Below are 18,784 nucleotides of genomic sequence, written 5' to 3' on the forward strand. Positions count from 1 at the left end.
TTGGGTGTGTCTATACGCCTTTAAGCTTGAGATATGTGAACAAAGAGATGGTGCTGCTTTCATTATGGCATGTGGCTCAGTTACATAATAAAATATTTATATGCTGCCTAATGGCTACAATGTTACAACAGGTGATAACATAGACTTCATCCTTAATCAATAACCTAGATATTAAAGAGATGTGTTTAGATTAGACACTTCATTTTAACCCTCAATTACTATTTATCAGTTAATACAAGATTGATTCAGTGATAGGCCCTATAAACAAATGAATAGATAAATGGACTTTAGCCTATGCCCACATATATAATAAAAGATCTGCTTTGTTGAGACTGACGTCCTCCTGGGACAGTGCCGAACGCACTCACACAACAAACAGAGCTTTCCGTCTCAGAATACCTCAACATAATTAAAAATATGAGATCACTTCTCCTTATTTCATTCTGGGATTTTTGGGGTAATGCATAGACTATTAGGAAACAAAACAATAACAAAAAACGGATACATTTGAATGCAGATGTGGATGTAGATTACCATGGCAATGGTTGAAGCTTATAGCATTCGGGTCAGACTTACATGAATAGCTCTTTCAAAGATCATAGAACAAAATAAAATATCTAACACTAGAGATAAGTGGAAAATACAAGACTAAACTAACCTTACAACATGGGACTCAAGATTGAGTCTGGGATATATATATTAAAGCCATTTTGAGCTAGAGTGCCCGGAGGAGGCATAACTTGGCCATAAATGTGCTCAGGGACTAGACGATAAGGATTTCCGTTTTGGAGGAGTTTTTACATTAACGTGCTCTTGCCATGTTTGGAGGCTACAGTACATTCATTTGTTTGCTCGGGCTAAAGTGAACTACGTGTGAATAATTGTCCATAGCACATGAGAGTTTGTCGTGAGTCAAGTGGGATTACCTGCAGCCCAAGCAAAGAATATGCCGGTAGCCACTGCTCTACAGAACAACGCATGCAATGTAGGCTAAACAATATTGCTGCATGTTTAAAGCCACCTTCCTGATATGTAATATTAGCTAAACTAGCTAGTATTAACTAAATTAATGGCATTTCTCCACTCGGTTACCAGTAGTACATTTACTAAAGTACTGCACTTAAGTACAAATTTGTGGTACTTGTACTTTACTTCTACTCCACTACATCTCAGAGGCAAATATTTTACTTTTTACGTCACTACATTTAAAAAAAACCTTTACAAAACCTTCATACCTCAAAATTAGTAAAATTTGTTGAAATCAAATCTTTTTCACGTGTTGACTGAAAACACTGGCGAGCACATGCAGAACAGGTTTCATCATTCTAGTTTTTTCCTGATAATAGGAGCCGAGTGTGATACAGTTGTCATGACTTTGAATTGCTCCCTGTCTCCCCTCAGGTGATTTTCTGGTATTAATATTTAAGATAATAACGGTGAGGCTATTGGTGTGTGTTTATGGAGTGCTCAGAACACAACACAGCCAACAATCTATGTAAAATACCGGTTAGAGCCTCGCGCTTCGCTATATGGCAGACGACCCTAATTAGCACACATTTACTGTACCCCTCTGCCTTCCAACTCTCCCTCCCTCCCCACCCCTTGTCAGTAAAAGGGGCCTCTACACCCCCATCACATCTACAGCTCTGTAATTAAAACGCTGTAATCTGGGTGGATCGTCTCTATTTTTAAAAGCCCCTGTCATTGTGTGGGTAACGTGACACAAAGTGAAGCATCAAGCGCTGAAAGAGGAGGAGGAGTAGGAGGTAGGGGGAGATGGGAACAACCGCAGCAGCAGGTGATGACCAACTCTGGGAGAGATGAAGAAACTAATAAACTATGTTTAATTGGCAGTGGCCTAAAGATAATTCTCATCTTGTTATCCAGTGCAGCCCACGTACTTCACATCAACTCTTTTGGAATAACAGATTGTTTTTCATAGGAACAAAAGGAAAAGAAAGAGACGTGCTTCATGCATACCAACACAGAAATGCAATCCACAACTTGTAAATGTTTTAAGAGATAATCAAATAACATCATCCCTGGACAACTTTACATAAACGAAGGCTGGACAATACTTCAAGATCGTAATTTATCATCTTTATATATTGTGCGGCCATTTGGTAGAATTCTGGAAATTGCAGTTAAAAGCTTGTAAAATATGTTATTGAAGTATTGTTTAATTTATAAAATATCATGTAGTGTATAAAAGTGAACCAATGTTTGTCAACACCAATTTCAGTATTTTATGTGATAAATAATAGTAATAATAATTTTCTGAAATAAAAGTCGCAATACAACATTATGCTACATTACAAGTAAAGGTTCTGCATCCAAAATCTAACAAGTCTAGAAATGCATTAGTATTAAGTGAAAGTACCCATTACGCAGAATATCAGTGTATTATTATTATTACTGCATCATTATTGTTATCTCCACCAGGAGAATCATGCAGTAGCTTGCATGTGTCTGTGAGTGAGTGTGCACCTCTGTTTCTGTCTACGGCTAATCTCACATTCTGCTGCAGCAGACTGAGTAATAGTTTGGGTGGCCAGTTATGGCTGCATGCTCAAAGACCTCTTGGGGTTAACTCACACTTTCTCAAAACACCTTTTATCGTCTGTTTTACCCGGCCACAGCTGACAGCATCGCTGCTAAAATGTTCAAGTTGCTTTTATGCCGGTGAGATGGAACTGAGACGCGTGCCTTCAGAGAGCCGCTGAAGATATCTGCATAGATTTAACTGAGAGCTTATCAGTTGGGTGATTCATGCGACTTAACAGGTCTTATACACTCGCAGTCTAGACGGGGGTTTAGCCAATTGTGGGTTGTATTCATTTGATCAAACATTACAGCGGTGGTTGTTGCAGACACACATGGCGGCACTCCACTGAGTGCACCTTTGTTGGTGTTTTAACATGAAGCAGTGCTTTGATGTTGTAGTTGGTCGGGGTTAAGCTAATTTTAACGATACGTAATATACTGTTGGGTAATTTAACCTATATCAATGCATCAGTTTATTAAATTAATTATGTTTTGTATGTAAAATCCTCATCTGAAAAGTAATTTTCTATCTATATCAATGTAGTTGAAGTAGAAAATCAAGTATAAGTACCTCAAAATTGTGCTGTAGTTGAGTACTTGAGTAAATGTACTTAGTTAATTTAGTACTAATTATAATTATTTCAATCATGATATTGATTTAAACCATACCACCAAGCCCTAAATTGAATTAAATTCAGGCCACAGAAGTAGTATCTACAGGTTATTAGAACATTTTCATTAACCACATATGCATATATGACATATGTCAAATATAAATGAGACTCGCTATAGGCACAGGCTCCTGAGGTATGATTAAATTAGGTGCACTTCTCAGTAATATTTAATCCCACATGCACACACGCGCACACACTCACAGAAATTGTCATCAGTGTTGGTTTAAGGGTTAACTCATTGCATTAGGGATCATTTATTTATACCCCATGGGTTGAGAGGGAAGGCCATGCATGCCCGGCAGTTCTCGCTGCATCAAAGCTAACAGCAGTAACCACATTAGCTGGATGTTCCGCTGAAGGCATTAAAAGCAAATAGCATGGCGGCACTGTTGCCTAGAACTTCTTCCAATGTTATCCTTTTCATACGCTGGTGTCACAGTTGTCGCTGTCGTCAGTCGGGGGATGGTGACAGTTAGATGGCAGATTTGAAGTTAAAGCTGTTATCATTAGTCCATAAGTCCACCCCTCTTTTGCCCTTCACCCCCTGCGACATCATCAGCTCAAGAACATGGCCATTACCTTTCTCCGTTCCTATGGCAACACCACCCTGCAGCCCTTGTGTTGGTAGCAGTGTGTGTATGTGTGTTCACAATCATGTGTGAGTGTGTGTGCATGGGCATGGCGCAAGGTTTGTTTAGATAATGTCAGCGAAGAGTACAATCAATTTTATTTAAGGTTATTTTTTAATGTCCTCTTGCTCTCTGTTCCTCTGCTAAACATGCACTGCTCACAGCCTCAAGAAAGACACCATTCAACAATAGATATTGAATGGTGTTGCAATCCAGTAAATGTTCGTGGGTTTGTACTAAGTTTACAGCTTTGTTGTAATTATTTCTGATTGATCCCTGCGGCAGGTGATTAGTAAATCTCTGATTAGAACAACTGGATAGTCAGTAAGGCTCTATTTCTTCTCATCAGGGGCTATCCAATGTCACTTCGACCCCTTTAGGGAAGCAGAAGTTTGAAGCCGTCTCAGTAGCAATGTTCTATAATGTTGAATGACATAATGACAACATGGATGAGATGAAATGACACGATATCTAGAGTCGACGAAATAACAAGATTGACATGACAGAGCCGAAATAGACTGAAGGACAGGGCAGCGACGAGAGCGTGGATGTTATTCTCTCTTTGGCTATCTACTGTCTGGGATGCAGGGATGAGGTAGAAAGAGAGTCAGAGAAGCAATGTGAGATAAGGCTTTGAATATATCTCCTCTTTTTCTCCTCTCCCTAGGGAGGAGTGCTGACTGACAGACACTTCCCACCACCTCCTCCCTCGGCTGTGGGCAAGCTTTGTATAGTGCCTACCACCAACTCAAGCCAATTAACACATGCACACTCCTGAGTTTATTAATACATAGTCAACTAGTCAGACACAGACACCAATTATCTTGCACCCGGTCATTTAAATGTAAGTGGTTGGGGGAGGCGTCTCGTAGAAAATGGAAAGGATTTGTAATGATGCTGCACAACAGTGCACCAGTTTATGGTCAATACAAGGGATTTTCAGCGGAAATCAATGGGATGAGACACCCACCATCCCCTTGAGAGGACGCGGTCATTAGAGAAATGCATATTCAACAATTTGAAAGAATGAGCTCCCATTCTGTTGGGTGTTTGCTTTTTGTTTATTGTGCGCTTGATTAGTCCCATGGTGATTGTCCCCAGCTAAGGCAGCCAAGATGGTGTCATTGTGTCTCAACTTCCTCTCTCCAGTGCTCCTCTCTGAATGCTGACTTAATCAGACGCAACCTGTGCCGAGCTTCCTTCTTCTGTTTCGATCTGACATCCCCAGTGCCGAGCTGTCTGCTCGCTCTGACTGGATCTGTGTGTGTATCCAGATGCAGGATTGACCTGGACGTGATCCTCGATTAAGTACAGAAAGGGAGATGAAAGCTGGTTTAGTGCAACGTATGACTCGCCATTCCTCATGAGAGTTAGATATAACCGTACTGCCGAAGGCCTCCACAGACAATGAGCCTTTGTAGTATTATGCTTCATCTGAAACTTTCCTTCGGGTTGGAGTCTTAATAGATAATTCAATTTAGAATTTCCTCGATGAAAACAGTGAGTCACACACTGTTGTACCTGTTTTGCTTATTTTTCTCTGAATGCAGAGCGGAATCAGACCGTGGGGCCATCTGTACTGCTACAGATTACACTACCACTGCTTTCTCTCAGTTTGTTCAGATTTTATTGCAGATATCTATTCCTTCTGGATATGATTAAGCTCTTTACACAAAGTAGCACATGTGATATCTAAACCTGTCAGTACTAAGTATTAGCTGGGCAATAATCCAATATAATAATTTATTGTCCTTCAATGGCATCATGTCATGATATTCACATTTACTTATTCCAGGGGACTTTTATTCCCTAATGTCCATGCATCAACAGGAGAGGTTAAATATACACAAATGGTGTATAACTTATACAGACAAAAAGGCCTGACGATGTGACAAAATTGTCATGCATTGTAGGAAGAACAGTTTGTGGTAAATGTAAACTTTTGTTTAAAACTGATTAGAGCGATGACTGAGTCTAGATTAAGTCTAGCCTGCAGGCCACTAGAAGACCAAGGGTCATAGTAATATAGACTCCTTTTTCCAATCTCAGTCTGGAAGTCCTAAACCTGATCAATTGTTGTTTTTTAGACTGTATGTATTTTGTACATGTACAAACATAGAGCTTAATGTTCATGGGTAACCTGCCTAGAATAGCCTTGTACATTAAACAACTTTTAAGGGTGATAATAGAGTTGCATGAGTATTACTGGTTGGAAATAGCATAGCATCAGTTAAAAGCAGTTTCAATTAGGGCATGCTGCAATTTGTTAAAAATTAGACTGCAAATTGGCATCCGCAGTCTCAAAAGAATGAGCGGAGGAATACATGACCGTATCATCAGCATACATATGATGCATTGAGTAGTTCATCACTGAGAATGGCAACAGAGACCAGCAGCTCCATCAACAATAATAAGGCTGAGATCAACAGCTCCGAGAAGACAGCAGACCAGTCAGTGGAGGAGGAGACAAACAGGAAGGCCAATAAATCTCCAAGGGCACACACACAAAAGAGGTAGTTTAAAATGTCAATGTCCAAGTAGTTCAATTCACCCTTAAATGGATTAATCTAAATATATCAAACTTTCAATGAGCATAGAAGTAGTCACTGACAAAAAACACTGACAGTCAAAATCTGTAAGATAACAACGCCCCAATCATTTGAATATAACAGATGGAAATTAAAGGAGGTCCAAAAATAAAAGTTCTTTGAAAAATGTTTCTCAAATAAAAAACTATTCATTCATTTATTTAACTATATTGACTCATTTATATATATTTACATATTTTTAAATATATATTGCCTCACTTGTTTATTCCAGGATTTATTTCATTGGCAGATTTATTTATGTCATATGGCTTATTTATTTATATATTTATTTAATATTGAATAAAATGGCATTCCATATTTTTCCCTCATAGCAGAATGATAATGGTGCAGCCAGACCATTCTCTAGCGCTGACACAGTGCTGTGGAGATAGTCTGACTATGCCAGATTTCTGGCAAATTGATTTCCCTTTTATGTCTCAGAGTAACATTTCCACTGAATTATTTCTAAACTACCCCTGTTGGCCCCATCTTGTTGTTCTTTATTATCTCCTAATTCCATCCATTATTACACGTCATACGTTTGTATGAATTGAACAGCAGTACATGGTTTGTAGTCTCAGGAACACATTTTTGAGAGTACATACAGATAAAAGGTAAGAATAGAGGAAGGGACAGAGCTGCTGGAGTGAAAACACTCATTCTCGCACACTGGTTTAGGACCAGGTAGTTAAGAAAGCACAGTGACACGTGACAAAACCGATATACTGAAGAATGCCTTGGGGTTATAGCTGACAGCAGAGTCTTATTAGGAAATCAACAACAGTCACATTGGCAAATGATGCTCACATTCCCGCTGAGAATATGTGCAGCATAGAAACACATTTGTGTGTGTGAAATGATATAGGTGTATCATTTTGTAGATGGTTTAAAATGCGTTAATTCCGTGTTTATTTGTGTGTGTGTGTGTGTGTGTGTGTGTGTGTGTGTGTGTGTGTGTGTGTGTGTGTGTGTGTGTGTGTGTGTGTGTGTGTGTGTGTGTGCGTGTGTGTGTGCGTGTGTGTGCGTGTGTGTGTGTGTATATATGCAAGTGTGTGTAATCGCCAACTTCATAGTGTTGTGGTTAATGGAAGGAATGAGGCAATTTTGTTGTTTGTTGTTCATTTGCCTGCACATAATGGATTTATTTAAAATTTCATGAGTTTGAAGGGAAGGACTGTTGGTTCCCAGCTGAATTGGATGCGGCACAATTTGCCTGGAGTAATGTGGAGGAAAGGTGTGTCTACGTTTATCTGTATGTGTGTGCATTTGTATGGAGCCCTGTGTGTTTACAGCACTTTTAGTGTTTTGGGGAGTTCTACCAGTTCCAACAGGCTCAAGCCAGTGAGGGACGTCTCACCCCAACTATGAAAATGAATAGAATTGCTTTAGGAAAACAATTCATTTAATTGTGTTTTAGTGGCAATGTGGTGTGAAGCAGCTCGTAAAAGGCTGTGTTCAAGTAAAATGAATGCAAAATATATATATAATGCTAGAGTAGATAGGGGTGTCTGTGACAGTGACTCCTTTTGAAATGATTGTCAAGTCAAACCACATTCTAGTGTGTGTGTGTGTGTGTGTGTGTGTGTGTGTGTGTGTGTGCGTGCATGTGTGGACCAAAGGGAGAGAGAGAAAAGAGTGTTTATATCCACTCAACTGTGTGAGATATGAGATACCGTGTTCATTTCTCAGCTTCAACTGCATGTATTGTTATTGCTTCCTTCTTTGAATACAACACATCCCAATAGAAACCAATTGAATGGGGCTGAGAAAGGCCATTTCATCCTTGTGGGATATATGTCAGCATTGAGATCGTTTGTGTATCTTGGCCTCGAATCAAAAATACTGAGGGAATTAAAAATGGCTTTCACACACCGTGTCGCCTATGCTGAAACGCAAAGCACAATAAGACACCTTTACAATGATATATTATTTTACTCAAAACCACACTTGTTAGAAAAGCTATCTTTATCACAGGTAACTGTGTATGTCTTTATATCTGTCATGATTTCATGGCCAGTGCACGGTTCATTATTTTCTGTGAGGTCTCTATTGGAAAAGGTCAGTGGTGACGCTTCCTGACAAGCAAATGTAGAGTAGCCTATGGAGAGAGAGAGAGAGAGAGAGAGAGAGAGAGAGAGAGAGAGAGAGAGAGAGAGCTTGAAACGCACCAAACATGCACAACTGCACACATGTTGATTGGGGTGAAGGGTTAACATGTTAACGTCTTGTGCCTGCACTGCCACTGCAACATTATCCTATTAATATCCTCCTCATGCACTTATTATATGAACTACATCTCAACCTTGTCAAGCAGGCCAACGTGTGGGCTCATAAGGCTTCCTTCTCAAAAGAATATACCATGATTATTGCAGATCATTCCATTTGTGAAGAGAAGCACCATAACGAGCACCATCCATGTGATGTGATGTGTCCACAACAGATTGTGGACACATCGATGGCGCCACATGCTAACTCTTTAGCATATGCTCAGTGGTAGTGGGCGAGTTGTGGCACCTCCGAAGTGAGAAAACAAGACTTTAAGTGGATCTTAGGCAAGATGGTGAGTCATTTAACTGACATTCAGCCAAGTCAAAAGAAAATACTTTTGTATAATAAAGTGACAAGACTTGCACGGAAGAATCAATTGTCATGTTCGTTTTGTACAGTATCAATTTAAGGGTGTGATGGTTTTGCATATCATCTGGTTGAAGGATAAATATCAATGTAACCAGATTTGTTTGGGTGGTCACTGTTCTGCCACAGAGTATTGCTGGACGCTTTAGCTGCTATGTTTTCATGTTGCAGTCTGTCGTTGCCGTTGTTTTCAGTTGATGGATACCTGGCTAGTGGTAGTGGCTGATATGAGTATTAACTTTTGTCATGTTAATCGAAGAAATGCTGTGAGCCATCTTACAACAACTTTTATGGCTGTGTTGATCTTGTCCATGCTTTTCATCATTCTGGGCATTTTCCTGTTGCTATTATTCTGGTTGTGGCACAAAACAATGACGTTCCCATTCTGATGTTCTGACATCCCCGCCTACAAAGCTCTGATTGACTCAGTTGTTTTCCAAACTGGGAAACAGGCCTCAATGAGCACAACACATCTATTAGGTGAAAAAACAAAGAAGTGTGCACCAATTCAGAGCTCTGAAACAAGGCTAACTTCAGGCACAGGTGCTTCTAGAAACCTGACAACAGCAAAACCATACACATCTATAAACCTTCCCATGTTCCAGGGGCCCAGTGGGCCCTCTGAATCATTCATACCCCCCTTAACTGTACCTACTCACCCTGTGGGGATTGCGTTGAGGTGATGCCTGACTTATTGTACACAATCATTTCAAGCCATATAACAAGTTAATAACTGAATGAGCAACTCTTTTCTCCAAAAATAGCATACATGCGTCCTTGTTCCCAACACTGGTACATGGGAACAATACCATAACAATTGTATTTATTTTTTCTATGAGGATTACGGTACAGGCTGAACCATCATGAATTGTCTTAATCCTCACCAAAATGATTGCATTTATTTCAGTAGATAATTTAGCCTGACCTCTTGACCGCCTCTCTGTATAAAATCCGGTATTTATATTTGAGTGAAATCACAAACTGTTTCTATAAATGTTCATCATTTCTGCTTCAAAAGACAATATGATATTCAGACTTTATTCAGACTTATTCAGACCATTTTTGTAAGCGTGAATAATCATTTATGCTTTCATATTAATTGCTCTCTGCCGTGCTCCGAAAACGTAAAAGCAATAATAATCCACTTCACACAGGGGTTGTTACCATGTCAACATGTTTAGGTGCACAGTAGTCTTTGTATGCATAATATGTGTTGTGTCTGACCTAGAGTGTAAAGTTGTTCTCAGCTGTTAAAGTCTAATTATCTAATGAGTTGTATTTATTCGTGTTGTTTTTCTGAGATAATTGTGTTGGAGATCAGAATGTGCTGGTCTGTTGCACATCAGTGTCCAATGTGTGCATGGTGAATAGGCACATGTGTGGATTCATGGGTGTGTTTGTAAGGATTCATCTTCCCCAGCTCTCCTAACAAGTACTGAAATAATAATGAGAACATTGGTTGCTTCTGAGTGGGGCACGAGAGAGAAGGAGGGGGTGCCGATAGAAATACTGAGGAAATAGAAGTAAAATTGAATCAAAATGTTGAGCTGGATACAATGGAAACCTTATATCTGACACCCGAATGATATATTTTATGTGGGTTTTCTGTTGGTCTGAAATAGAAAGGGTGAGGAAAGTTATTTTCTTGAGAAAGGAAAAGAGTGTGTCCAATGTACTGATACTAAGGGATAGGAAGAGTAATTAAAGCAAATGGACAGTTCATGGATGTCCCTTTATGTCCTCTTTGTGTGAAATCCTACTGTTCGCTTAATCACATTCATGCTCTCCTCTACGTTCTGATGTCATAAAAGAAGAAGAACATGAGCTCTGGATGCCATACTTAAACTCTTAAGGTGCAGTCGGGGCTGCCCGGAAGTTAAGTGGTCCGGGTGAGCCTGCGTGTTCCTTGATTGCAGTTATAGTCACTCTTCAGAGAGATCCGATTAAATGCTGTGAAGCCAATATAAACTCGGCTTGTTGTCTACAAGATGGATAACTCAGCCTGGCCTCTAATCACCTCTATATAAAGCTGCAATAAATGCCACGCTTTTACTGAGTGCCTAAGTGTTAAGTGTGATTGTTCCATCAGATAGTTTGTCTTCATTTTAAATGAGAACTATGTAAAATATCATTTTCTGTGTAACTTTTTAACATCTATAAAAATGATCCTTTTGAATGTAAAAGTGCATGTGTTAATGTGTTGACTTAATGCTTTCATCGTGTAATTAAAGATCACACGATTTCACAAGTCGGATTTGATTTGAGTTTAAAATCAAACAGTAATTAATGTCTCTTTAGAGATTGGAATAGTACAAATGCAGTTCTAAATTGAGAGAGGAGACACAATATTGGAAGAAAAACACAAATATTATTTCAGTGTTAACATGTTCTGTATCATGTTATTCAACAGATGACAACACTTATGGTCATTTCAGTGTTTTAATTGCATGCTGCAATTTCAAGTTTATATTCCTTTTTTTGGTACAAAATAATTCATGCAGCATCAGTGATTTCAAAAGTGCAAAACGGGTCCAGAAATCACTTTACAGATCAATTAGCGAGCATGCCAAACAGAACCACAACCTCTCACATAAACGGAGACCGAGTTCGTTGAAGAACGTGCATTATTTACTAAACGAGACCAAGAAAAATATTTGAGAATACCTATTTGTCCACCACGTCCACATATTACACTGGCAGATGTGTAATTATAAGAATTCACAATCATGCGGTTGAACAGTTTTTTTTAAAACATTCAGTTACAATCATTTCAAATTTACAAAAAAGGAGAACATAACAACAAACGAAACAAAAAATGAGGTAACTTGTAAACATTTTCGTCACTTTGTTCAATTGGCAAAATTATATTCACTCAAAAGAATCAACAGGCCCACGTGTAAACAATTCCCCGTGTTTTACGCACAAACTTTACGCGTGAACATTGGTCGCTGGCTCCTGTAGTAGTTTTTTCAGAAGAAAGTGAGACATTTTTGCATATCTTTCCTTCCTAGGACACAGAGAGAGCGTCTTTCAGCAGAACATGCAGATGAAGATCTTGCACCATGATACCCGATCTCCGCTCCAGTTCTCCACAGTGCCAACTCTCCATGCTCTAGCTGAGCCCGATCATGACCGTCTCCACGTCTTTGGAGGGTCTCCGGTCCTTCACCAGGAAGTTAATCATGCTCTCCGATTTGATCATCAGGTTGCATCCTAGGAAAAAAATACCGAACACCACGGTGAGCGACAACACGCACAGCACTGCGATTTGAACCACACGCATGACGAAGAGTTTGCGCTCGTCTTGCACCAGCACCAGAGACCCTCCGCCGTCACCGGTCACCACGTTGTTGGTGCCATTGCCGGAGTATGTCGCCAGAGTCCCGGCGAGAGTCTGACTCCCGTTAAACAGCGCGCCCTGGGTCACATTGAAGAAGGACACGTTCATGTTTCCTTGAGGGTTATCAGCAAATATACACGCGACTCCTCTGTCACACAGTCTCACATTAAAACCTGGACTCCAAGTAAAACTTTGCGTCATGTGAAAAAATATGAGTAAGAACTCCCCAAAAAATACGCCTTTTAAAGTCCAGCTCTACAGGCAAACATCGAGTTTTGCCACAGCCTTGGTGCGTAATGACAACATCCACATCACAGGACTGTTGCTGCAGACAAACAGCGTCGCATCTGGTGCAGCAAAAAGTAAGTTTCTGACTTTAAGTGAGTCTTCTTAGACAGCGCGCAAGGTGCAAAACGTGTTTCCTCCGTTGAAATAAGAGACGGTCCCTTTGCGTCCGTGTTCGCCTGCGAGAGCTTCTTTTGTGCCAAGTCTCTGGTGCGTTTTAAAGTGATGATGAGTTCCCCGTGGACCACACCACCACTCCTCACCAGGGGAGGTAGTCACATCGTCTCAGATGATGACTCCTCTGTTGAAGAAAGTTAAGTAAGGACACATAATTTGAACAAATCTTAATCTGGCATTCAGACATATAGTTATTACACTTCTCTCTTATTTCCTTGTGAAACTGCTACTGGAATCAAAAGAATGCACATTTTACCCATTAAAAAAAGATCCTCTATGAATGTATTTCAAACAAGTGGCACTTCCTATTGGTCTCTTAATTCAAGAAAAAATGTGTTTTTAAAGAATGAGTTTTGCTAAATGACTTTTGAACCTGGATATTTGTAAGGGTCCTTTCTGAAACACAACTCATTTATGCACATCAATAACCCCTGAAAGCCTCACCCATATTGATTCAGATATGCATAAACTTTGAAGGCTTCTCGGGAAAGTGTTGGAATATCATTCAAAACCTGAAAGCATTCAGTTCAATTAGAATCAAAAGGAGTTGCAGATTGACAATCCTGCTATAGCAGATGTTGAGAGGTATTTATAGAGTGTAATGCTTTCTGCTGAGGGAACTGCCCAGACAGAGACCTATATAGGAACAGCGAGCTATAACTTAGAAATGAAGACATGAATTAATAATCTATGATTGAACCATGGCAAATATTTATCTGAAATATTGGCTCCCCTGCTTTCACTGCTCTTGCTGTTTCCTTTAATAAGGCAGCAGCTGTAATGAAACCCCTGAACAACAGACAGCTCTCCGCCTTTATTGGATGTGTTATTCAAATATCACTTTGCATGTTGCTGTGTGTAACTATTGCAGCTCTCTGGGACATCAGCTTACTAAGTTGGCGGTGAAACCCCTATGAACCTTTGGTAAGCATGTTTCTCTTCAAATAAATATTAGGAAATAAAGCAAGGCAGGCAAGGCAAGTTTATATAGCACATTTCAACAACAAGGTAATTCAAAGTGCTTCACATAAAACCATTAAAAGCATCAAAACATAAGGCAAAAGAAAAGGAGATTCAAAAACAATTAAGAAACATTCATTGAAACATTAAAAACAGTCATTGAAACACTAAAAAGCAGTGTAAGAAATAAAATACAGTAGTAAAATGCAGAAATGCAGATTGATTAATATTCTTGAATCTGGTTCAATTAAAGGCAGCAGCAATAAGTGAAAAATCTTTATTGATTCTTATTACAATAATAATAATATTCTCCCTCATTGCTGACCTTCTACATGCAAAATGTGTTTTTTAATTTGATGAGATCTGTACTGTATTGACAGACTTCATTTGTGGAAAAAATTAAGTTAATACTTAGCATGCCATATTGTGGTATTTACCTTTGAATTACCTTTTGTTATTGGTAATAAGTATAGTATATATGTATAAAACAATAAATAGTTATCTCTCTTTAGATCAGCGCTTAATTAGTCACAAAGTCGTACCTGTAATTTAAAATAACTCCAGTGATTTTATTATTAGATTACTTATAAATATTTATGCAATTTTCATCCAGACATGAAAATCATTTGAAAATTCTGACATGTTAGCAAGATTCTCCCTTTTTTCTGATGACTGTAAGATATCTAGACGTCAACACAGATTGTTACTGGATGGATGGATACTTACCCAGTAAGTTACCCAAAGAGGCCATTTCATAAATTCATACATTTCAAAGATTTGTATGGACATGTTACTACTTTATGGAGGAAAGAGCCCTAAAATCAATGACATTTGTGACTTTTACCAAGTTAGAAACTGTTGGCCCCAATTTAATATTCATTATCTAATTACGTTGGCAAAGGATTACGGCTAACTCCCCTAAACTGGATACCGAAGAGAAAGCGTATTTCCCTCTTCTACCATAATACCTCCCTTGTGATGTGAGATTGAACAGCTGCACTGATGAACTTCAACAGGTTAACAAAAAAATTGCCTCAACATTTTAAACTTGTCCACAGAGCCTGTCAAATTAATCTGCTGTTTGTCTAAACAACAAAGGCACTGGAATTCAATTTGGGATCCTCCTGATGTCTGGGTAAGCAGTTTTTAGCCACCAACTGAAAAGCTTGTGTACAAACAATGATTAGCTCCTTACACCAATACCTTTCATAAGCCTCAAGGTGGTTTACTTTTAGATAATTTATTAAAGGCTGAAAACAGAAGAACAGGGAATATTTTATTTATTTTTATTTGAGTACAATAAGATCAAGTAAGCTCATTAGCCTTAGGATTTGGTTGCTGCAAATTAATTGGAAGCATGTAAATCAATGCTGCACAATTTGATTCTGTTCTATTATTCATTGCAGTGTGATTATGGTAAGTAGCTTGTACTTACACTTCATCTCTCTGTCAATATATAAATCCTCTGCTGCAGTTAAAACTCAACAATGCCTCTTTGAGGCTTTAAACTAAAAAAACTTCAAATAATTTACAAATGGGGAGAAAGTGGTTGCAAAGTCAAGGACACTTCTATGAACGTAGTGCTCCTTTGAACTAATTACTAAAATCATTTGAAAAATGTTCATGTCATTCTTGAATGTCTTAGTTTTGCCCTGTAAAAGCTTCTGTGGGTGATGTATAACTTCACATGAGATTTGCTGTGAACGCGACTCATTTCGTTGATATACCGGTCACAGGCAGAGATTTGTACCTAACCGGTGGTAATTGTTGGTATAACTGTATATGACAATACTGTGTATTTATATGAGGATGCATATAGTCTTTAATGAGAGTGTCTGACTTGTTCCTAAGCAACAGTAGACCTGTGAGCCCAGTGACAGATGGTTGGTGAAGTTATTTTGGTTTAGAGGAGAAAGAGAGGGAGGGAGCGATGAGGTGCCTGGACGGAGGAGATGGGGGGGGGGGGGACATTTCCACTTAACATGAGGGAATTGGCAGCCTAGCAACACAAACTAAGTGAATACATCCATAGCAACAAGGAGGTGGTGTTTGACCACACCCACCTCCCCTCTGGTCTTTATACCTACATTCCTTATGTTTGTGAGGCTGCCACAAGGTTGACAGGACTCAGGACTCAAAATGGTCAAGCCCCTCCATCGTGGAGGGAGCAGACTTTCCTCACCACTTCCCTCTGTTCAATTTACAGATTCCCCGAGATGCCCCTTATTAGCTGATCAAAGCCCACAGGACTACGAGGAAGCCGCCGTGTCCCCGTGTGTGCTGGAGAGTGAGTGTGTGCTTAAGTATATGTCAGGAAACACAAAGGTCAGTAAAGTGTGCATCAACAAAGTGTGTTGGACATTAAATATGGATAGACCAATTATCACAAGATGCAGGGAAAGTGCGAGAGGCTGTGTTTTGATCTTAAGGGGCTTGCCACCTTTGGGACACTTAATCATTATCAGTCATTATCTACATGCTGATACAGTGCAGCAGAGTGGTGCCCAACAACAACCCCACACGAAGCAACCATCGGTCATTAAAGGTATTTTCAGGAGATAATGACTTCATTGCTTTGATACGTTGCAGGGGGATATTAGAGTGTGTGTGTGTGTGTGTGTGTGTGTGTGTGTGTGTGTGTGTGTGTGTGTGTGTGTGTGTGTGTGTGTGTGCAATAGGTGCAATAGTGCACCTATTGCAGCCTGTCTATTTGAATGGCTGGTGAAAATCTGTTTGTTTGAGAAACAGATTACAATTTTCATGAATCTAATTGAAGAAATTCAGTCTCTTTATCTCCAGTGGAGACATCTCATGCCTTCCACCAGCCGCTACCCATTAACCTCATTTCCATTTAGACACATCTCAGTAATGCAGGCTACAATAATCTGCCTTTTCTTTTCTGTCCTTTCATTTGGCACATTCTGTCGTCTTTGCTCCATCAACTTGTTTCTGTCCAGCTGCCTCACTTACATCCAGCAGGAGGTTACATTAGACTTCCCACCATTCTGAAGTCTGGATGCACTTAAAACACACAACAGAAATGCACTCTTTCCTTTCCTCCATCCGTCATCTATCCCCAGCTATTTATTTGTATTATTTGTGTATTCCTTCTTTCTCCACATATACGCTGTCATCCCCTGAGAGAGAAATGTAAGCTGCAAATCCTAGTGGAGCTGGAGGAGGGGGTGGCAGATCAGATAAGTATCACCACACAAATACATATTGTCCCACGTCAGCGACTCAGGGGCACATTTCATAAGCCTGTCAACCCTTCACCTGAGAAAAACTCACATCCCCCCACTTGACCCTCCCACCCGCCAGTTAAACCCATCGTAGCAGGAAAGAGTTGGCCGGTTGTGGTTAACCAAACACTGATTTTGTCTGAGAGCAATTGCGCTTTGATATTGGCTCTCTGTGACGGTGTTCTCAGACTCAGTGAAAAGCTTAAAGGGCTCCAATAGATCTGTAACACAGGTCAGGACCCTTCCATCCCCCTTTCCTCCTCCAGCCCCCATCCTCGCTTCTTGTTCAGCCTTAATTGACTGCCGTCTGACCCAGTCTCTGGCTTTTTACTCAGGATGACTGGCGCTATGCTCTTCCCAAAATGCCATTCATCTGTGGGGGTGATCGCCACAGAAGGCTCTGGAGCCAATAGATCCAAATCAGTCAATACTGTAGAAGGGGGTTTGATTGCCTCCGGTGTATTACCTGCACTATACACCCACACTGGGAACAGAATGCCAGCAGAAAAGATGACTATTATAGCTTATACTTATTTCTCTATTTTTGTCATTTCTTCTCACGGCAATTCTTGGATACGGGTGGCAGTAACTTAGCAACAAGCTGGAGAATAAGAGCAGGGCACAGAGATAAAGATTCAATAAATGGACAAGAGCAGAGATAAGAAGCATTGTCTGCTTCTGCAAGCCCCCACCACACACTTCCCAAAGTTAATTTCTGTAGAGCAATTTTAGCTTTAATCCCATTTTCTACTGCCATTTCTTTCTTGTTTTAGAAGCTAGCAAATTTCGTCATGCTCCATCATTCAGTGGAATGGGAAGATGGTTTTTGTGGCGTGCTCTTATCAGATTCATTAATTTGGTGAAGAGGACAGTGAGCTTGGCTAGACTGTTTCTAGGGAATGCCTATTACATAGCAATAGGGTTGGCTAAATCAGTTCCTTTTGGACCCTAAATTAATTAACAAAGCACTGCTGATCACAATCACCTTTATGAACTCTAGTACTATATATAACCTTGTCATACATTAATTTCCCACCAGGGGTCCATCTACCACAACTACACAACTAAGTGTTGGCTGCTTCAAGTTGTGGTGATTCATTCATTTTGAGCTGTGAATGCACAGTCAGGGTTTCAGGGCAGGTTTCCAGTTTGCCCTTAGGCCAGCATTGCACACACATTTTGTGCAGTTTACAGGTCTACTGATGTATGCTTTTCAATCCAGTAGAGGGCAGAGCGATTTGCGAAGCATTATATATTTAAAAAGGATGTGTATAACTATATCTTCATTGTGAAATAGTGTTTTAATATTGGGAGAGGAGCACTTTCATACTTCATATTTATTTTATAACATACAAAGCAACAAATCACTGTGTCTTGACAAACACGTCTGTACATGTTCTACAGGTGTCCAAAAGGCTGCTTGTCTCCAGTATTTATACCACTGCCAAATCAAATAAAGTTTAATATTCAGTCTACTTCTACACGTCCAATTCCATACTACTCACTAAAAGTGTGTTATAGTGAGCCACACCCTTAGCCTATGCTAGATGACAAATAGAAAAGGTTTTGGAATTATTTTATTTGAACATTTGCTGCAGTTTGCTAACATGGTCAGAGTACTCTCCAGAAAATACAATGAGGATTAATATAATTTGAGTTGTGAGTAGGTTCACACCTAAATGAATACACATGAATGCCTATTAGTGTTGAT

The 18,784-nt window shown here is 39.7% G+C and overlaps 1 protein-coding gene across 1 annotated transcript; it reads right to left on the reverse strand.

The window, feature by feature from the left end:
• Nucleotides 1-12,181: 12,181 nt before the first annotated feature.
• Nucleotides 12,182-12,517, reverse strand: rprml (reprimo-like; the record flags this gene model as incomplete). The annotated part of the gene is made up of 1 exon (XM_079176908.1): nucleotides 12,182-12,517. One exon carries the CDS (start codon nucleotides 12,515-12,517, stop codon nucleotides 12,182-12,184), a length of 336 nt encoding a protein of 111 aa, XP_079033034.1.
• Nucleotides 12,518-18,784: the final 6,267 nt, after the last annotated feature.

Source organism: Pholis gunnellus, assembly GCF_910591455.1.
Source record: "Pholis gunnellus genome assembly, chromosome: 17".
Lineage (NCBI taxonomy): Eukaryota > Metazoa > Chordata > Actinopteri > Perciformes > Pholidae > Pholis > Pholis gunnellus.